Here is a 21787-nt window from a genome sequence, read left to right as displayed (position 1 = left end):
TCCCTCTTCCCTTTCTTAAAGGTGGGCACTGTATTTGCCCTTTTCCAATCATCCAGGACCTCTCCCAATTGCCATGTGTTTACAAAGATGATGGCCAATGGCTCTGCAATCACATCCTCAGCATCCTTGGGTGCATCCCATCCAGCCCCACAAACATGTATATGTTCAGTTTTTCTAAATAGTCCCTAACCTGTTCTGTTGCCACTGGCTGTTCACCTCTTCCCCAAACTGCTGTCAGGTGCAGTAGCCTGGGAGCTGACGTTGCCTGTGAAGCCTGAGGTGAAAAAGGCCTTTTCTACATACTCTGTCACTAGATTGCTTCCCCCGTTTAGAGTAAGGGACCCATACTTCCCCAATCCTGCTCTTGTTATTGACATACTTGTAGAAACTCTTGTTATCCTTCATGTTTCTTGCTAGTTGCAACTCCAATTGCACTTTGGTCTTCCTGACTTCATCCCTGCATGCCTGAGCAATGCTTTTATACTCCTCCTGAGTTCTTTGTCCAAGTTGCAACTTCTTATAAGCTTCCTCTTTGTGATTTAGCTTACAAAAGAGTAAAGCTAAGCCAGGCTGGGCTTCTACCATACTTGCTAGTCTTCCTGCACATTGGGATGTGGGGTGGTTTGTTCCTGCACTCTCCGTAAGGCTTCTTTAAAGGCTTTCCTGGACTCCTCTCCCCCCTCAGACTGACTTCACAAGGGATCCTTCCCCCTCACACTGACTTCTCTTGGGATCCTGCCCATGAGTTCCCTGATAATCTGTCTGCTTTTTTGAAGTCCAGGGTGCTTACTCTGTTGCTCTCCTTCCTTCCTTTCCTCAGGTTCTTGAACTTGATCATCGCATGGTTGCTGCTGCCCAAGTTGCCATGCACTACTACATTCCACACCAATTCTCCCGTATTTGTGGGCAGCGGGTCAGGAAGAGCACAGCCCCTAGTTGGTTGCCTATAAAGACGAACAGAAATGAGTATATTTTATACATATATAGGGATATGTACCCCTTAAAATGGTGTGTGGGAGTATATAGCATGTACAAGATGCCACATTTTAAAGATGTTTTGGAATGCAACTTTAACCATAGTCACAAACAGGACCTGTGCAGTTGCATTCCCATAGGAAATGGGAGGTCTTCAGGTTGTGCTGAATAGTGCAATGGCATCAGCACAGAACCTAAGCACGTACAGAATTCCATCCTGATAAAGCAGTGCAAAAGACTTAAAGGATTCCTGGAGCACTACATATTAGGGCTGTGCAAAATGGCAGTGTTCCATTTCAACTTGCTTTTTGACAGAACTTCGTTTAAAATTTCATTTGGAGTCAAAACTGCTGTTCCATTTTGTTTCATCAAAACAGTTTTGCTGTTTCAACGTTCGTCCATATACTATAATGGGAGAGCTCAAAACAGCCTATAACTTGTCATTTTTGGCCTGGTTTGGATGAAACTTGCAGGAATAGTAGCCCCTTCTTAGGGCATGCAGCTTGCCAAGTTTCAAGGAGATAGGTATAGGGGTTTAGGAAAAACTGCACCTCAAGCTGCGGACAAGCAAAACTCGTGACATGAGCGCTTATAGGACTGTCTGTCTTGAGGCACAAGGGTGTGAAAACTGCAGGCCTGCTAGGCCCTGCTACATCCACGAAGCCTGCCAGCTATCAAGGAGATAAGTGCAGGGGAAGTCTGGGTTGTGGGGCCCTGCACCTCTACCTGCTGACAGGCAAAACTCATGACATGGGTGGGTGACACTGTGTGTGTGTGTGTTAAGGTGCGCCCTCACTCAGCTGACACCAAGGCAGAAAGCAGGGCAGTTCAAACAATGCTGCCTTTTTAGGCAGTTTTTCCATCCCTCCCCCAGAGCGCTGGGCTTGGAAGGGACCTCCGGGAAGGATTGACAGTCACTGGCCAGCTACAGTCAATAATGAGAGTACTCTTCCCTCCCTTTTCCCCTCCCTCTCCTTACTTTAGTTTCTGTTTCCCTGAAGGTAAGCCCAGCCTGAGTTTCAAAACTCGTTTTGTTTCGAGGTTGTTTAGAAGCTGTTTCATTTCAATTTAGCTGTTTCAAACCTAAAACACGTCGAAACAGCGTCGAAATGAAACTGCGGGTGAAATTTTGCACAGCTCTACTACATATACAGATAAAATTGTAGTATTCAGAATCTTTAGTGTTTTTCTACTACCTGAGGAAATTGGGATTTTTGTGCCAAGGTATTTCATGTGTCCAATGATTGCAGTAGCATTGGACTAATAGAGATTAAAGAGTGTGGTTTTGATTTTATAGCATACCATAGAATGAATGAATTAAAGTTGTATTACTATATGGTGATGGCAAAGGCATGAACTATTGAATGAGGAATTTTAATTTTTGCTTGTAAGGTTTAAAACTAATAAAACATGGTGAGCCTGTTTTAAGTGCTGTTTTTTGGAGAAGAAGAATAAAAAAAAACATTTAAAGCCAGTCTTTTTTTTTCACTAGTTCTTTTGTTGCTTTATATTTGTAAAGAACACAGACTACGAAGATGACAAAGTAGTAAAGAATCCAAAGTACAAAGACAGAGCTGGAAAACGCAGAGAAACTGTTGGAAGTGAAGGAACTTTTCAGAGAGATGATATTCCAGCTTCTGTCCATGTGTAAGTGTATAAAACCATTCTTTACTCTTAAAACATCATAAACCTTTAATATTCAGTATAGTTTAGTGAATTGTTAATAGTTAGCCTGATTTGATATCAACTGGGCTGAATCATAGAGGAAAAAAGTAGGGGGATTGACTCCAGGAGGCATCTAATCCAACCTCCTCAAGGCAAATTAGTTTTTAAAGTAATTTTAAGTGCATATTAAGGAAGACATTTTCCCCATTTGTATGCTTCCCAGACTTAATATTGAGACGGTAAGAAATTTGCCCTGGAATTGGAAATGGTTTCGAACTGCCTGTACAGTAATTCAATTATAATTCTCCCCAGTAGAATTCAACTTGCTGCTTTGAAATCCCAGGACTCATTCTATCAAAATTTAAAATGTACATTCAAAGTTATTGTTTTTTTCCTGTTCTGCTGCTGAAACATTAAGTGAAGACAATACCATTTTAGTAGTTTTCTGTCTCCAGTTCAATGCTGATCATCTCCCTACTTCTCTTCATTTAGTGACTTTCTGGCAGGGTGATGGTTCTCAACTAGAGTGTCACAAGCCCCCCTCGGTGCCCCAGTGCAGGCACTGCCACAGCAGCTAAGTAAAACTACCCCATGTGCACTCCTGCTTCATTAGGGATCTGATCAGCTTAAACTGCAGGCCCTCTGCCACCTGGCTCTCTTTGGCAGGGATGTGCAGCCTAAAGTCCCTGCAGAGCCAGACCACAAACTGGGTGGAAGCCTTGGTGGTGAGTGGAGCATGCCTGTAGAGCCTCCATGGGCACAGGCAGAAAGAGCTGGCAGGGGCTTTGGCATTCCAACTATCTTTGAGCCATCCTGCTGATTCTCCTGTTAGCTCTAGATCATATTCAAATTCACAAGCTTAATTTGTGAATGGGTATATTTAGGTAGAAAAGAGGCAAGGGTTATTGTGGGGGATTTCCTTTTATTGGATCAACTGCATGGTTGGATTAGACGTCAAACATTTCAAATGCAGTGTAGTCTTCATCAGAGTAATATTTCATGAATACATTTTTTTGTTAAACTTCTGCATGTAGAAAAGTATAAGCATATCTTTGTGAGCACTGAAAAGTATTTTACTGCAAATATTACAAAGCATGGATTACAAGGTATGTGAATTGTTTTTCTGGGTGTTTATGAAGCTGTATCTGGTGATTACTATTATTAATAGCAGAAGATATTGAGTGATAAAGGATACAGTTTTTATGGGGGAATTTCCTTTGAAGAAATATAGAGGAAACTTTTAAACGTAAGTTCTAATATCTGTACATGAAAATATAGCCAGCCAAGACTAGAACAATAACATTAATGTAAAATGGCAACTCTCCACACAAGGCACCATTAAATCAGTTTGAGAAGGCAAATATATACAAACACGTCTGTGCCAACAAAAACTGAGCAAAGTCTTAATAACCTTTTTGCTATGTTTAGTAGAATCTAGCGGGCAAACGCACAAACCCAGATGTGCTTGTATACCATGTAACACTCGCTTGCTGTTTCCTACTTTTGTAAGAGCAACATTTGGACCACAGGTTTATATGTTGGGGTAATAGTCTAAGCTTAATAGGAAAGAGTCAAATGTTGCTTATTGTCTGTATTGCTTATTGTTAATCTTCCTTATTTGTTAATTTTTTTTTTTTCCAAGTGAAATTGGTGATAGCAACAAAGGCCGTAAAATGCTGGAGAAGATGGGATGGAAAAAAGGAGAAGGGTTAGGCAAGGATGGTGGTGGTATGAAGGATCCGGTAGGTCTTTCTGACTTGATTATTTTGGTGTAATCTATTTTTTGTAATTATATTTGCATTGCAAAATAGGTTCACTGTTGGTCATTTTAGATGCATCAGAGCACTGGGTGTGGAAACTCAAGTAGTGATTAGCCATCTAAAAATTTCACATAATTGTTTTCAATCCTCCTTTTGGCTTTGTTCTGTCTTTTGCAAGGGACTTGCAGATATTTCAGAAGTTGGTCTCTGAGCGAGATCCAGGGTTGGGCCTCACTTGAATGTAGCAGAGCTAACAACAATCAAGAGATAATCACAGAAAGGCCTATGTTCCAATTCCAGTTTGTTGTGCGAGTCAGTACAGTCCACTTCATCTGGCTATCTACTGGGTAACTCAGACTTTCATGGGAGTTCTACTTTTTAGTAGCAGGCAACTGAAATTTAGTGCTGCCCAGCACCTATACAGCATTTTATCCCCTTCATTGTGGTTTGCATGGAAAGATGAAAGATCTTCAGAACAGCACTAGTATCTGAGCGAGGGGGATAGCTGAGGCTAAAGAATTGGGTGTAATACCCCAAAAAAATCACATGAAAGGTTACTGAACACCATTAAATAACATGATGTGTGAAATTGTTCTACAAAACAGACTTGAGATTTGGATTATTTTAATATCAATGACCATACCCAAAAGCTGATCTTTTTGGCTATACCAATGCCAGAAAAAAACATGGAATGGGCAATTGATGTGATATTTAAATGTGACAGTGCTATATTACAGACAGAGAATCTGGCATTTGCAGGAAAAAGTCGGATGAATTGTAGCGAGGGAGATGCATGCAGATATTGTAGATTGTAATCTGTCTGCCTTGCAGGGGCTGTCCACTCTTGATTACTGACCCACTAAAATACTGTCTCCTAGTCCTCTATAGTAGAGGTAGAGCATCAGGACTGTAATCTGAGAATGCAGAATGATCCAAAAATTGTTGAACTAGCTGTGCATGTACTCAAATGTTCCAGCATCTAACACAAATTCAGACTGTTAGTTTTCTTAAATCACCTCCAAAATGAACAGGGTTACTAGCAAGCTTTTATCAGCATTAAATCATGTTCATGTATATGTGTATGACATGACTTTTGTTGTGTTTTTGTTTAGACTACAGGACTAAACAAATTTTGCAAGTATTACACAGTCTAATGTACAGTAATTTGAAAGTATTTTAAATATGGAAGTACATAACACTTTTTTTCAACATGTTTGATAGATCCAGCTTCAGCTACACAAGACTCATGCAGGCTTAGGTACAAGTAGACCAACCTCAGTTGAAGATGTTTCCATCATCCAAAACAAGAACAAAAAGAACTGGGATAAAGCAAGAGAAAGATTTGCTGAAAACTTCCAGGAACCTAAACCACAGAAAGATGCACCCAAAATTATGCCTTGGGTTAGAGGGACTGCAGAATGAAATCGCTTAATCCCAGTACAAGTTAATTTCTGTATGTAAATAGTTTGGGAGAGTTTATTTTTACTTTACCTGGGGGTGTGGGGAAGGGTACATGTAATATACAGTTGTGCGGAATGTCTGCAAAATTAACTGTAGTCTTGTTTGGTTTATCCTAGTCTACATTTATGAATGTCCAGTGAATAAATCGGATTGCCGCAGTTCTAGTTTTGAGGAATGTGGAGATGAAAATACTTGTGTCATTTTTCAAGATTAGGACTTTTCTTCTTCAAATTTGTCTATTTTTTTAATACAGTAGTTCAGCTGAAACAAAGTTTGATTTTAAAATGCTGTCCCATACTTCAGACTTTTCTTTTTTTACGTTCTAACTAAAAGAAAAAAAGCACGAAACAATGCAAGAGCTTCACGTTGCCTTCCTTCTCTTGTATGTTTGTTCCAGAATTGTTGAGGCACATCACTGCAAAGCTTATAGAATTCAGTGCTGATGTGTCTCACTCCATTTAAAATTAAATTCTTGGTATTTTTAACAATTTATGTCTACTCTTTGCATTTATAAATACAGTACTTCATGAAATAAATTTACCAGCATAGGTGAAAAAATTATGGTCAGAGGACAGTTTGTAGTAAAGTCCTATTTTCTTCTATGAAGAATATATTTGAGGTTTGCATTAAGTAAATCTAGCACACCATTTACAGAGGCAGTACTTTGGAAATTGCAATCTGGGAGTATTAATTTATTAACATTTGTTCTAGCACATCCATTGCTGGCAATGGAACATATGCCAGGGGAAAAACAGACTTTTCAGCGCAAAAACGACTGAAACTGAAAGCTTGATATTTATTGAATGTTCTTAAAAAAAAAAAAAAAAAAACACAATAAAAATATTGTTGATATATAAATTAGCGTGCTTCTTGATATCAACTTGTTGACATGCTGGAAGTAAAAATTCTCTTTAAACTAAGTTTCCATTCAAGTTAAAACGTCAAAGTAAGAGAGACTAAGCAAACTTAACATCCAGATCATTTACTCGCACTATCTATATCATCCAAAAGCTAAAAACAAACAAAATCAGGACAGCCATTCATCTTGGAATTACTTCTCTTCACACGCCGGTGCGTAGATAAGGTTTTCATCACTTAATATTGTCGTTTAAAGCCTTTATTTTGTATTATTGAAGAATGCCTTGTTCATTTAAACATTACACCCAGAAATGTTCTGCTTTATTTTATATTAAACTCAAGTATTCTTCGAAGATATCTTTAACATAAGTCTTAAGATCTATATTGGCAATCACAGTGTCTTATTTACTAAGCAGCAGCAAAGTCCATTAGGACTTTATAGTGACAAAGTAACAAGTTAGATCTAAAGCTTCAGAGGTTAACTTTTCTGAATGCATCTCTTCCCCACCCCCATTTAAGAAAATGAAGCTATCATTATAAGGAATGAGATTCATCACATGCCTAGAAGAGGAACTTTCACACTAGGAAAATGCAGTGAAATAATTCAGAGTAACTGGATTTTTTTTAAACAAACGAAAGAGCAATTTGGATCTTTTATGAAGATCTCGTATAAAAGGAAGGCTTCCTCCTCATGGAATGCATATGAAAATTACATTATTTTAAGCTCTTACAGCACAAACACCCCACTACCCACTAAAACAAACAAAACCCAACACCACACAACTCTTCAGGTGAATAGCTGCTAAATGCACTTGTGGTTCAGGTAGAAAGGCATGAATATGCTTGCAAATAAGGCATACTTTCTTAGCTGAGAAGCCTCTTAATCAGATCCTGACTAAAATGCTTAAAAGGTGTTTGAGAGGAGCTCTCTCCCTCTTATTTAAGTGTTTTTCAGCACTTTCTTCCCATTTGTTCTACAGCCTGATGACAGAAGGGCTAGTCACACATTGTACTCCAACACGCCCTTATGCTGTAATGCAACGTGCCGTGCCATGCCATGCCTTGCAGCCTAGTTTTTTTTTTTTAATATCCCTGCCATGCTGTTCCCTCAATTCAAGCCAAATGGTAGGAATCCAGACTACTCAAGGGAGAAAAGAGGGTGCATCATTTACTTGATAAAGTATAGCACATCAAGGTAACAGACTAACAAGACATACCAGAAATCACAGAATTAGGTTAGAAGGAACATCAAAAGTCATACAGATGCAAAGTCTGCACTTCAGACTTTGCATGATACTAGAAGCCTTAACTTTCTTTCTTGGATTACCTTTCCAAGTGTTGGCTGGTACTTTAATCTGAAGTAATGCTGTAAGAAAGCTTGCCCACCACCAATAAGATATAGATGTGTCCCACATAATTGCCTTTAACATGGGTATCAAAAATCCTGGATTTGAGTAACTGTACTCTTGACAAGTAATACAGAGTGAGGGGAGTACAAAATGAGAATAGTTGTGTAGAACATTAAATGTCCTTTCTGTTACCACAACCTGGTTCTTGAATACTGACAGCCAGTAAATATACTATTTTTACTACTTGCGCTTGGAAAAAGTTAGTGTTGCCTAAACTTAAATTCAGTTTAAAAGATCAAAAACTGAAGTGTAAATATCTAAACAAAGGCTTGACAAATTCCATGGTCTTCTGTTACAGAGTTCTCCATCATACAACCTGTAGGGAGAAAAAAAAAGTGTTAATAATTCATGTAGCTTTGTCATATTTGTTCAGGGGATGTATGAGCTATAAATCAACTCCCTTTTAAATAGTTTTTAAATGACATTATTAAACTGCAAGCTAGCATAACAAGTTCCCAATCGCTTCTTACCAGAGGCACAGAACTCCCATTAAATTGACTAAGATGGGGCTCGGCAACTTGAAGCTTGAGTCAGATCCAGCCCAGGAAGGTCTGACTTGGCCCTGGGCAGCCTACAGCCCTGCAGCACTTTCCTGCCTGTTTGTTCTTACTGCAGAGAGGCCAGCCAGGTAAGCACAGGCAGCTTGAGGTCTTTGTGGACAAAGATTTTCAACTCCTGGGATAAGAGACTCTTACCATTGCTAGATGGGAGCTTTGGCTAGAAAGGCTATTCTGTAATTCTGAATGTAACACTTGAACACTTTCACTTATATATGGAAAGTCATCAGGGTATGCAAACTGTATGTGCAAAAGCAGTATTGTTTCCCCTCAAATCAGGACAGAGAACATGGGCTGATTTGCACCGCTTTAATCTTGGAGGCCATAACCAGTAAGAACCAGTACAAAATAACTAATCTTACCTTCTCAATCCTCCTCAATTTATCATCTTAATCTGGGGTGGAGTGGGCACAATGAGGTGACACCATTTTTTTCCAAGCAGTCAGAAGTAAAAATAGTATACTAAATACTGACCACCAGTAAATTCACAGCGTTACTTTAACCTGAATATGCCGGACCCTAACAACAGGTTAAAAAGATTATAATGTTTTGGAACAGTGTTATAATTTAGCTTTAAAGTTGCAAAGTATCAAATAATTCAGCAAGTGCTTTTTCCAAATCCTGCTAAAATAATATGGATAGTTATCAGATTAAGAAAAACTAGAGGAATAAAAGCAATTAACAGCAAGTTTATCATCCACCAAAGTTTGTAAGAGCATCTCGTTTTGGGATGTTAATGTTAAATCAAAAACCCAGAAAAGACTCTTATTTTTCTTTCAGCCTTTCATAGCATCTAATGAAGCAGGCTGTTCCCTATGAAAGCTCACATCTCTTTGACTCATAGTTTTTAAGGTGCCCTCCTGCCCCATCTTCTGCCAGAAGAGGTGGTGTACTACAATATAAATATGAAACATTAAGACAGATACCACACTGGACACTTAAGGGATTTGTCTTCTGGCAAAAGCAAAACAATGATTGGCCTCTGCTGCCCTGATTGCATCTAACAGCTTGCTTGCTGTTTGAAATTAAGACAGAAAGCACAACTGAAGGGGGGAGAGGATGCATAAAGTTGTAAACCAACACATTTTCTATTTTGTGGACACACTATTTCCTCTTCCAAACACTACAGTTGGATGAGACAGGATTATACAATTGAATTTCTATGCTGTTGCTCCCTTTGATGGTTAACATTTTGGTGGAAAAGCTGCTGAGCCATTAGTTGACCAAGTGAAACTGGGTTTGTCAAGTAAAATGTACCCTAGCAAAGCAAATAGAAGACCTAAGGTACATAAAACTGCTGTGCAATTATAGGCTCAATTGCTGTGCTACCTTTACTTTCTGCCCTTTCTCTTCCATTTAATACTTGCTTGGTAGTGCAGAACACATCATGTAAGGCAAGACACAGGAAGCAAGGCCCGGCTTCACATGCTGGTACAGTACCTGGTACCACGGCATGTTGGTTTTGATAAAACCTTTTGATGCTAATACAGGAAGAAAACAAATATTAGTGGGAAGTACATTATCTGGGCATGAAAGCCTCATGTTTCCCTTCTAACACCACTAGGGGCTGCTTCTTGACTCTCCTCCTGCTTCTCAGGCACTGTACCCACACAAAAACCTCAAAAGCAACACCTTGGTAACTGGCAGCCTTGTCACCCCTGCTGATGTGAGCAAAAAGGAAACAAAGGGATGTGTGTACTGGTACATACATACATGTTATGTATTTTATAGTATGTATCAGCTTGTTTGTGCACACATGCACACAAACATACATGGTAGAAAGTGCATGTATGTGTTGGTGCATATACACACATAATGCATGAATATACACAGATGCATCAGTATATGTGTGCTGGTACATATGCACTCAATATGTAGGTAGATATTGACGTACTAAGACATACAGATACATACAGGTACAGATGTGAGTGTGTATATAGATCCCCCCTTATAGGTTTCCTTCATCGGTGCACACGCGGCCGCACCTCACACATCCCTGCGCGCCGCAGGGAACAAACCGGAGCGGCGGGGAGCCGCCGGGACCCTCCTAGGCCCGAGCGGCCGCGGCGGGGACGCTGCCTCCCATCGGGGCTGCCAAGCGAGACTAGCAGCGCTAGGGGCCGCTCCCCGGCCCTCACCCAGCCGGCGCGTCCCAGCAGAGGCCCCGCTCGGCCAGCCCGCGCTGCACTTACCTGCGGGCCGGCAGGCCCGGGCGGGGGCGGGGCGCTTCCCGCGCGCAGACCGCGTGACCCGCCTCCTGCCTGCGCAGTGCGCGCTGGGTGCCCGGCTGCCGAGGGAAACGGAGGCTGCGGGAGCAGACGCCACCCCCAGGCGGCCAGGCTGCCTTTGGTGGGTAGGGAACATGGGCCGGATCTCCCCTCCCCTGTTTGCCCCCTCAGCACCTGTCAGAGTGATTCCCCCCATCATCTTAGCAGGATCCCTGTGTCTGCCCCCCGCCCCCCGCACGGGGCCTTAGAGGGGCAGCTGAAGAAAGGCAGCGTGGCCAGTCCTCAGTGTCTGTCTCTTGTGAGACTGGGCAGTTTCCTGGACAGGCGCCCTGCTCCTGGGGGCTGCGATCAGGTGAGGCTCGCTCCTTTCCTGCGCCCGAAAAAGTAACTTTCTCCGCTCCCAGGGTGCCAGATAAAAGGTTAAAAATGTGGGCCCCGCCCCACCACTGCGTCTCTTAAAGGCCCAGAAAACATACGGGTGTGTGTTCTTTTCTTAAAACCCTGCTATCTTTTTAAGGCCTCACTCATGACATCTGAAGAGCTGAGATTGGCAGGTCAGAGCACCAGTGCCCTGGAGGAGCTAGCCGAGGAGGACTGGAGGAGGAGGCAGGCGTAGGTGCAGGGGCTGGGGGTGGTGGCCGAGGCTTCAGACTGGTTCCCACCACGATCATGCTAGGCATTGTCTTCCCTTGGCTGTCTGCTCCCTTCTGACCATGCCTTCATTGGGGCCACCGTCCACTTCCCTCCCCAGTCCCCTTCTCTAAAAGGGCTGCAATGGGTGGCCCATCTCCTGGTGCCTCTAAGTCAAGACGAGTTGCTTTTCTGGAAGATATTTTAAGTCAAAAAGCAAATAATTGCACTCAGTGAAAGGGTAAGGTTCTATCAAGGAAGTTGGATGAAGTGGTCTTGTGGTCTGTTCTGCCCTCAGAATCTATAACTCCTATGCCCTGTCCCCCTAAACCCCTTACTTTAGTGGCCTCTTTCCCATCCTTTGTCTTTCCATTTAGCTAATTCCCCCTAGAAAAAAAAAAATTTAAATACAAGGGTGTTATTGTCACCACCACGTTGATCACAATGTGTGTGTTATGGTAAAGTTAAGGTGATGATGTTGCCGTGATGGCCCAGGAGATATGCAGGAGGCAAGAATTCTTGTGGGTGGTATCTTTTATTAGACTAGCCACATGGTTATATAAAAACTTTCCCTTGACCTTTCTTTGTCTGTCTTGTGTGTTTAGATGATAAGCTCAGTGAGGCAGTAACTGTCCAATGTTTGTAGCCATGGGGCCTTGTTAGTCTTTACAATGATGCAAATAGCATTTCCCTGCTTTTTGACTCTGAGCAGGTCATTTCATCTCTCTGCCTCAGTTCATCTGTACAATTGAGAAAATAGTGCTTTTCTACCTCACAAACCATTGTGAGAGAAATCTATAAATATTTGCTTAGTCCTTGTTTACTACAGTGATGGTTGCTATAAAAGATCCTAGACCGGGGGTCAGCAACCCCTGGCGCACATGCTGAGCATGGCACGCATGGCCATTTTGCTCCGCACACCACCACCAACCTGGGCTCTAAGCAGCTGCTGCCAGCCACGAAGCCCAGGCTGCTCCCAGCAGGCAGCTGGGAGGCTGCAAGCAGACTGGACTTTGTGGGCCAGCTGCAGCCAGGAGGCTGCAAACAGCTGCTCTGGGCTCCAGCGTGTCAGCACTCCGGCACCTTCCAAGGTAGACATTGTGGTTTTTTCTGCACTCCAGCCAAAAAACGTTACCTACCCCTGTCCTAGACAGACAATGTGGGAAAGAAAGCAGAAGAAACACAGCAAAGAAATCAAAACAGAAAACAACATGGTGGGGTACGATAAAATCCTCAACAATAATGAACAGTGTACGTAAGGCAGAGTAGAAGTGTCCACGCATTCTACTTCATAGTACATGAAAGAAAATTATTCAGTGAAACTGAAAGGTGTGGCACAGCCAAAACTGGCATTTCCCACAACACACAAGATGTCAATGGGACTTATTGCCACCAGATATGAAGGCCAAGAGTTTAGCAGGACTCCAAAAACCACTGGATGTTTAAAGGAATAATAGAGTATATTGTATTTCACAGAAGGAAATAGTGACAAATCAAGCAGTTTGAAAGGGCTTTGGAGCAAATACCAGCTTCTAAGTATAGGGAGTTAAAAAGAAACTTACTGTGGGTGCAAGGTTTCAGGGTTGTTGCACCTTTCCCTGAAACAGTTGGTGCTGGCCACAGATAGAGAGAGGCTTATTTGTTGTGCCCACCTGGACCTAAGCCCACCAAGAAAACATGAAGCCTCCCTTAATTAGGGAGGCAAGTAGGGACAAAACAACTGAATATGTGAGGCAAGTAATGTGAAAACAGGAATTGGAGTGGGGCAGATAGAGACTGGTAAGGACATGTTTTCCTTGGGATTTTAGTACTGTGTCATGTAATTTTGCTTCTCTTGGTTTTTATTTGCATTTGTGGGGTTTCAGCTTATGTTATGCAGAAATGACAAAACTATGCAGACAGCCTGCAAATTGAAACTCCAGGAGTTAAAAGATGTGTAAACTGCATACTTCAAAAATATAGACACAAGATCTACAGCTGGTAATACCAACTCCATTTACCTAAATGTATATAAACAGTTAAACCAGCTGAGGATCCAGCTCCGGACATTTGTAAGCCAAGCCCCCCCACACAACCAATCCCTAACTTCATACTGCTGGAAAAATTGAAGTATTTGTTCCCCACATAAGAAGAACAACCTGACCTCAAGATAAGAAAATTACCCCTCCTCCCTATTTCAGTTCTCCTCCTAGTTAGTCGATAATACTATAGTAATAAGGAAGAACATTCAGTTGTCATGTGTTTAAAATCCGTGAAATGTTTGTGCACTTAAATGATGCATGTGCCCCCTGCTTGGATTTGGCAGCTGTGAGAATACTTGGAATAATCGTAATTATTTATGAGGGCACAGTACAATTACAAAGTGTTTACACGTGTCACTATGGTATCTTATTTTCAAAACGCTGCTACTTTAAGTTTGTGCATTTTTAATTTGAATTATTACATGTTTTATATTCTTTTTCAACACTGTTAAAAATAGTAAAAAGTTTTAAAATGGCTAATGCTAACATCTGCAGGGGCTTGCTCTTAGTTGGCTTCAGTTACAGTGCCTTAATCATCTGACAATTAGCAAGGCATTTACATAGCATATTTTGGTATCTATGTGGCTCATTTAGAGCTAAAATTAATTTTAAACAAAATGAAAATACTTTTTGCTTTACATTCTTGCACTGAATGCTGTTTTAGGTTTGTATTAGTTACATAAAAATAACATCAGATTCTTGCTTCCGTTCAGTTGTACTAGTTTCCATTTGCATAGCTCCATTGACTTTGGCTGAATTACTCCTGACTTTAAAGAAAATTGCCTGGTAATTATAGACCTGTGTGCCTGGTATTAGTGTCAGGTTCAAATGCAGAAAAGCTGAAACAGGACTGGATCAATAAAGAATTAAAGGTGGGAAATTAAATTTTTGTCAATCAGTGTGGGTTTATGGAAAATAGGTCTTGTCAAACTTGGTATGAGATTACAAATTTAGTTGATAATCCTATAAACTACTTGGTACCTCTCACTATTTTGCTTAGGGAATTAAAAGGATACAAAGTGAATATGGCATATGTTAGGTAACTTCAAAATCAGTTAATTTATGGGTCTCAAAAGGTAAGTTTAAACAAGGGAATTACCACTGAGATGATACATTTCTAGTGTGGGGAAAGAGAGATTGGTTATTGGTGATGTGCTAGTTGACATTTTTACGATTGACATGAATGAATCATTATTGAGAGAGCTTGCATATAACACATTGGAGGAGTGGTATATAACAAGGATGGGTCACTGGTACGGAGCAATCTGATTTGCTTGGTAAACTGGGAACAAACAATATGTGTTTCAACTTGTCCAGGTCACATATCTAGAAACAAAGTGTGTAGGTCTGACATACCAGAGGGAGGATTTTGTTCTGAGAAGGAGTGATTCTGAAAAGGCCTCAGTGGTCATGGTGAATAATGTGCTTGGATATAAGCCATGAGTGAGTAGCTGTGGCCAACATTTCTACTGCAAGCCTTGGATCTTTGTATAAAACAGGAACATTGGGTTGAGAGATCAAACTGACTCTGTACCCAGCACTGTTGCTACTACTAAAAAACTGTGTCTAGTTCTGGTGTTTGTAATTTAAGAAGGCTGTTGAGGATTCAGAGAAAAGACAAGAATGACTAAAGGATTGGAAACCCGTGTTTTCTTGTGAAAGGCTCCAGGTACTCAGTGTGCTTAAACAAAGTGAAGGTTAAGGAGTGACTTGATTGCCATGTAAAAGAAAAGTACTTAGGACCTTAGTAGAGTAGGGCTGGAATGGACCTCATCAGGTCATCTAGTCCAGCGTCTTGCTCAAGGCAGGATCATCCTTGACTAAATCATCGCAGCCAAATATTTGTCCAGTTTGGCTCTTGAAAATTTCCAAGGATGGAAATCCACAATTTCTCTATGTAGCCTAGTCTAATGCTTGGCCAGCCTTATAGTCAGAAAGTTCCTCCTAATCTCCAGCTTAAATTTCCTCTGCTGCAGTGTGAGGCCATTGCTCCTAGCCCTATCCCTTATTACCACAGAGAAAAACCCATATCCATCTTCTCTATAGTCATCCTTCAGGTATTTGAAGACTGATATCAAATCCCCCCTTCCCTCCCCCAACAAGTCTTCTCATCTCCAGACTAAATAACCCTAGTTCTTTCGGCCTTTCCTCTTAAATCTCACTTCCCAGGATTTCTTATTCCTCTGCAGTTTCATTTAGCCAGCCCCATAATTCATGTGGACTGCAGAAATTTTCTACACCCCACATCTCCACAAGTCTCTTTGGACCAAAGCCAGGTCCTACATAGAATCCAATGGAGAGCAGCAAGAATGATACAAGACAAAAGGTTGTAGGAACTGGATTCAGTGTGGAAAATTGAAGTTGGAAGGAGACACAGTAACAGTTTTCCAACGCACAAAAGATTGTTATGACCGGGAAGTTAATCAATTGTTCACCGTGTCCACACAAAGAAATCAGCAAAGAAGATTCAGGTTGGATATTTGAGCAATATTTTTACATTTAATGGTAGTAAACTGTAGGAACAAGTTATCTAGGGAGTTTGTTGAACTCCCTTCTTTGGATGATTTTAAAAACAGGTTAAACTTCTTTTGGGTATGGCCTGGCTTGAGTATACTTGCCTCAGTGCAGGGGTTTGAATTAGTCAAAGGGTGGCCAACCTGCAGCATACGTGCCTGAAGTGGGGCGCACAGCCTCTGTGTGTGGCATCTGACAGATCAGGGAGAGGGGAACACACTGGTAGATAGGGCATTGAGGAGAAAGGGGAGTAGCAAGTCAGGCAGGGGAAAGAGATTAGAGCGACACTAGGGGAGGACATGGGGCTGAACTTGTGTGGATGTCTACCAAAAAAGCTCACCCACTGAGGTAAATGATCTTGAGGTCCCACCATCCCTATATTCTGTCATTCTATATCTGAGAATTCTTTTTAACTTCCTCTCTTCTTTCCATTATAAGAACACTGTCTGGTACTGCTGGCTAGCTCTGGTATTACTACAGTTTACCGAAGCCATGCAGACTCTAGTATTATTCTCATTAGTGTTTCAAAGCTAAATAAATTAGCACAACTCCGCTACCATACATTTCAACACTTCCATTTTGATTGAGTTGAGCTACTGCATTGCTACTGCATTCCAGCTAAATGAAACTCACTATGAAATTGATTCTTTTAAAATGATTTTTCTAATTCATCCTCTCTGATCATGTTTTCCAGTTCTTCTCCAATTTCACATCTCTCCATGCTCCTGGTTTCAGTTTTACCCACTGACTGCTGCCAACTGCTGTGCAGCATATATTTTTCCTGTAGAAGCAGAGCCAGAATGGTAAACATTTCTTTTCAGTTCTCTCACTACATTTTTAAAAGAAAAGCTATATTCATAGTAATGAAGGAAGAACATAGTGCTCTATTTTCTCTTCAGTTTCATTATGACATGGAGTTAACAGTGTTAACCTACAACACGGAGTTATTGTTGGATCTGTTATTAAGGAAAAGGAATAAAAAACAAAAATCCCAGGAGAACTGTAAACCCTTTTCAAAGGCCTGTTTAAAATGTCATATTCCAAGAAAGAAGTAGCAGGTCCTTAGCTGATCTAAATCAGCATAGCTGCACCGATTTAACTAAAGTAAGTGATTTTTACCAGCTGAGAATCTGGCACATGCTGTCTCTTCCTACATGCATTTACAGTGCTTGCTAGAATGAACTTCCAGTAATGGCTGGAGCCTCTAAACCAGTGATTCTCAAGTAGCATACCCTGGGGTACTGCAAGAGCCTTTGAAGGATGCCTCAAAAAGTGTGAGGAGATAAGCAGCCCCATTGCCTGGCCACTCTACAAGGATCTAAGCCAGGGGTTGGCAACGTTTTTGGCCAGAGTGCTAAAACACACCAACCTCGACCCACAACTCAACTTGGCATATCAGGAACAGAAAGCAGGGGAGCCACAAAGGGCTCAATCCTTGCTGCTAGCGGTGGGTGCATACACATCTCTAGGCAGTTGTGGCGGGAGATGCTGGGGTTGTACTGCCCCAGCCCCTTCCCTGCCTTGTGCCCCAAGGCATGCGTGCAGCCAGCCTGACCTCTGGGCAGACCCCTGCTGCCTGCCACTTAGCTTGGGCTGCTCAGGGCATGTGAGAGGGAGGCTGCAAGCTGCTGCACTGAGGTTTGCAGAGCCCCAGCCCAGCTCATTGCTGGTAGTGGGTGCACATGCACTCCAGGAGGATGGCAGGGGAGGGGCCAGGTTTGTATTGCCCCAGCCCCAGCCCCTTCCATGCGCCCCAAGGTACACAAGCAGCTGCCACTGGCCACAGAGCCAAGCCAGGGCCCTGGACTTTGGTGTACTGGTTGTAGATTCCTGGCTGCCCACTACAGCCGGCTTGGGCTCTGGGCAGCCCCTGCTGCCTTCCACAGAGCCCAAGCCTGTATCGTTTTCAGCTTGCAGCCAGGAATCTTCAACCAGCTGCCTAGAGTGTGGGCTGGCTGTGGCATACTGAGCAAAATGACCTCGTGTGCCATGCCCTGGCATATGAGCCAGGGATTGCCAATCCCTGATCTAAGCACTGTAATAAATTAGTTTTTGAATTAGGGTGATGCTGTGATGCTCGGTTTACAGAAGTTATGCAGGGCTGCCTTGAGTTTAAGAAAGCTAAACACTACCAGAAGAACAATCATTCAAAATTTCTGAAACAATTTCATTTTCAATGAATCTGTAGTACTGCCCATCTTTCACCTTTATTAAGTGTGAACAATTATGGTAGCCCAGCAGACTTGCACAGGATGAATTAATTGCTGGGATTATTGTTGATGAAGACTAGGCAAAAAGCCAGCTACCTATTGCCCCTCTAGTCTAAAGATTGCTTACAAAAATTTGGAAAGTCTTAACGAGGGGGCGGAAATGACTAATAGTTTGAAATGACAGGTACCTGATGGTTACCTAAACACGACCAAGTACCTTTAATCACTTCTGCTAAAAATGATGCAGCATTTAAAAGCCAACAATCTATAAGAACTTTTAACTCAGGTTTTTTATCTGTTCACAAATCCATGCAGATTTAGCTGAACTGGTTAAAACTCTTGCTTGGACCCTCTTTTTTTTATTTGAGTGGCTTATTCTAATTTATCGGAAGCCTGTTCTTAGACCAGAACTAAACCAGAACAAGACTTGATTAAACTGAAATAATCAGAATAACCAATTTAACTAAATCAATTTAAAATCACATGTTAAGTGAAACTAATGCAATACCACATGTAAACAAGCCCTTGAACTCCTATTTGTTGTTACAATGTCTGCATAGAAGAGTGCAAAGACGGTTGTTGTATTCTATTCAACTCCAATATTAGACCATTTTTTCTTGCTTTGTTGTCATCTCAGTTCTATTGACCATACATAATAATAACAGTAGTAATAATAATAAGCAGTACCATGTGATAAAAATCGCAATGCTGATATTTTTCATAGTGCACTGAGAGAAGGACTCCTCTTGACTTTGAAAGGCTTTGGTTCAGCACACCCAGTGTATTCTTGTGTTTATCTAAGGGTCTGCTTCAGATTTATTCTTTAACACCCAATTATACATGCAACATATATATCATTAGATCTCCAAAACAAGGAAGAGAATTGTGTTCCCAGCTGCATATTGATCAGTGCCCTCTTTCTCTGTTAATATGCATGTCTTCTCTTATTAGTGTTCATGTTTTTCTTATGTGAACAGCTGCTAACAGCTCTGTTTTCTTTTTATTCAGGAAGTGGGCTTTACAGCCATGCAGAACATTAGTATTAGGTGAAAGTTCATATTTTATATAAATACCAAGGTCATTACTTTTTGTTTCATTATCCTCATAATGGGCCTGATTCTTACCTCACTCTGACTACTGAAAAACAGGTTGGCTAGGGTCTTGTGCTTTTTGTGTGTTGATCAGCTGGGGGTGGGTGTGCTTCTCATAAGTCAGGTAGTGTTGAGACGTTGTTTGAAAACCAGGAGAGGGTGAGGTAGGAAATATTTCTCTGAAGTGAGGTCCTCTTCAAGTACAGGCTGTAAATTGTTTGATGAACTTTCTTAAAGTTTCCCATATAAAATCCTATGTAACAACGAGTGTGTGGTTAGTGGTTGTTTTTCTTTATGTATTGTAGTAGGTTGGATGATTTGTTCAATGATGCAGCCTGTTTCTCTGCTGGAATGTCCTCACTGGGTAAAGGCAGTTTTAAGATTTGTGAAATGGGTGTCATGAGTAGTCTCAGAGCAGCCACAGTAGTAGCTGAGGACCTGCTAAAGATTACAGCATTTTGCTGATGATTACTACTTTTGTGGAGGTGAGTTGTATAGTTGTTTCTAGAAGCATCCTAGAAACAACTATACAACAGAAACCCCATGGACCACCATACTTAACTTCCACAGAACTGAGAAATAGAATTTCATGGCTTAGCACTTGTGTATATAGAGCCCTGTACCTGTCCAGTCAGCATGCACCCAATTGCACATACTTAGTACTCATGCATAAGGAGTCATGCAGCTATTCTTGATGTTGGAGTCACTCTTTGGGTGGTAGATGCGCTCCTCCTTCACTCTCCTGTCATGACTTGATGGAATAAGTAAATAAAATTGAAGTAAAACTAGTTGGGAGGTGAACTTCCTGCTACATGTCTGGGTTGTGACTGGGGGTTTCTTCACAGGGCTCTGCCACCCTGTCCTCACCACACCTGCAGTGTTCTGGGCACACATGCCCCCTGTAGGACTCGCCCCATTCCACTCCCCAGGCTTGGTCCCAGCATTGTCCTTCCCCTGTAGTTCCCTTAAGTATCAACCACGGCTGCCTGCAGTTGACTGGCACTCTTCCTGCAGCTCTCCCTTACAGACCATCTTCACAGCCCCTCCGTTGTCCCTGATAAGCAGTCCTCCCGGTGGGCGACAGTGTTGGCTGGCCCTTATTTCTTCAGGGTTCCAGTGCTCACCTGTCCCTCTTGGTGGGGACATCCCCAGGGTCCCTTTAATCCCCTTTCAGCCCTTAGCCTTTCTGGGCCACCTTGCAGTGGAGGGGGAATCACCCTCAGTTCTGATGCCTTGTAAACAGGGTCCTCCCAGCTTCTCTGTCTGGGAATGGGTCTCATGCCAGGTCTTCCCTCACCCTGGCTGCCACATCCCTCTCTGGCATGGACATCTCCACTGTCTCCCAGCCCCCAGCAAGTACCTATGATTGCTGTGTTGCAGTGGAGCTCCAGATGTCAGCCTTCATAGAGGTCTGCTCTGCCTATCTGCATTGTCCCTGTCATGCTGTCAGTATACTCTCTGGGCTTCCTTTCAGCCCCCTTCCCCTTTTTGTCGCCCAGCTCCTTCCCTGGGAATCAGTCTGCTCAGCCTGACCCCTACCCTGTTTCCCTGCTGGGGCCCAAGCAGGGCTTCACTGGGAGCACCTGGGCTCCTCGCTCTCCGTATTGTCCTGCTTTTCCTTCTCCTTTTTAGTAACAGGCACCACATCAGGTGTCCTGTTACACCATGCTACAAGGGGTGTAGGATTGTAAACTGTACATAACTGCTATTTTTGGCCCTTATGCAGCTGGAAAATTAATACTTAGTATGTACAGTGAAATAGGACACCCCAGCTCCTAAAAGGAGGAAGAGAGGGTTACAGTCTTATTCCAGATAAGGATTCTTGCTAATAGCCTTTTTCCATCAAAGGTCCTCAAACTTCCGAGGAAGAAACACTGCTTCCAAAAGAGGCAACCTTCAGCTTCTGCCTCTTATGCTGCAGCCACCTTGAAGAAATCATTTTAACATGCTGATCAAGCTGTAATTTGTACGTGGGGAGTCCCCTGTGGCTCAGTGGTAGAATGAGACCACATAGGAGACCCAGGTTCAATTCCCAGATGCTTATACAAATACAGCCATCTGGACTCGCTCTAGCCTTTGTATTCTGTCTCAGTGGTCCAAAGCAGGGTGGAAGGTCTAGGCAGCCTCCACTTCTCCAAAACTCCTGCCTAGGCATATGCATCAAAGGTGTGGGTGAGCTCTCATGCATATACTATGATCCGGAAGGATCAATAGTTGCCAAGCAATTTGTACATGGGCCACAGATTGTTTATTCCTCCTTTCCCCACTTCGGAGACTTCCTATATTTTTTTTTCAAGGAATACTGAATCTCATACCACCAGACTGTTGGGTTCTAGAAATAATGTCAATCAGATACTCTCTACTTTTCCATGTTATCTCTACTTCCACCTCTCTTCTCTCTTCATACT

General features: G+C 42.2%; 2 protein-coding genes and 1 long non-coding RNA gene across 5 annotated transcripts in view; 2 read left to right on the top strand and 1 right to left on the bottom strand.

Annotated features, from left to right (window-relative positions):
* AGGF1 (angiogenic factor with G-patch and FHA domains 1) overlaps positions 1-6683 on the top strand; it is a 39313-nt gene extending 32630 nt beyond the window's left edge. For both annotated transcript variants that reach the window (XM_019532210.1, XM_019532211.1), the window contains exons 12-14: positions 2495-2622; positions 4283-4382; positions 5622-6683. In XM_019532210.1, the coding sequence (XP_019387755.1) occupies positions 2495-2622; positions 4283-4382; positions 5622-5822 (429 nt within the window). In that variant the 3' untranslated portion in view covers positions 5823-6683. The remainder of the gene's footprint in view (positions 1-2494; positions 2623-4282; positions 4383-5621) is intronic.
* LOC109308013 lies at positions 6638-10912 on the bottom strand. Of its 2 annotated transcripts, XR_002100437.1 has the most exons (3): positions 10878-10912; positions 10126-10166; positions 6638-8444 (listed from the first exon to the last, which is right to left on the bottom strand). It is a non-coding gene; the product is annotated as an uncharacterized LOC109308013 (long non-coding RNA). The 2 variants fall into 2 exon arrangements; XR_002100436.1 differs by lacking the exon at positions 10878-10912 and having other exon boundaries at positions 10126-10811.
* A 642-nt stretch (positions 10913-11554) lies between these two features.
* Positions 11555-21787, top strand: part of PDE8B (phosphodiesterase 8B) — a 204654-nt gene continuing 194421 nt past the window's right edge. The window contains exon 1 of the mRNA XM_019532208.1: positions 11555-11706. The gene's annotated coding sequence lies outside the window, so the exon portion shown is untranslated. The remainder of the gene's footprint in view (positions 11707-21787) is intronic.

The sequence above is a fragment of the Crocodylus porosus genome, unplaced genomic scaffold (assembly GCF_001723895.1).
Source record: "Crocodylus porosus isolate Cpor-Errol unplaced genomic scaffold, CroPor_comp1, whole genome shotgun sequence".
Taxonomy (NCBI): domain Eukaryota; kingdom Metazoa; phylum Chordata; order Crocodylia; family Crocodylidae; genus Crocodylus; species Crocodylus porosus.
Note: the sequence above shows the minus strand (reverse complement) of the source record. Positions and strands in the feature narration are given on the sequence as shown.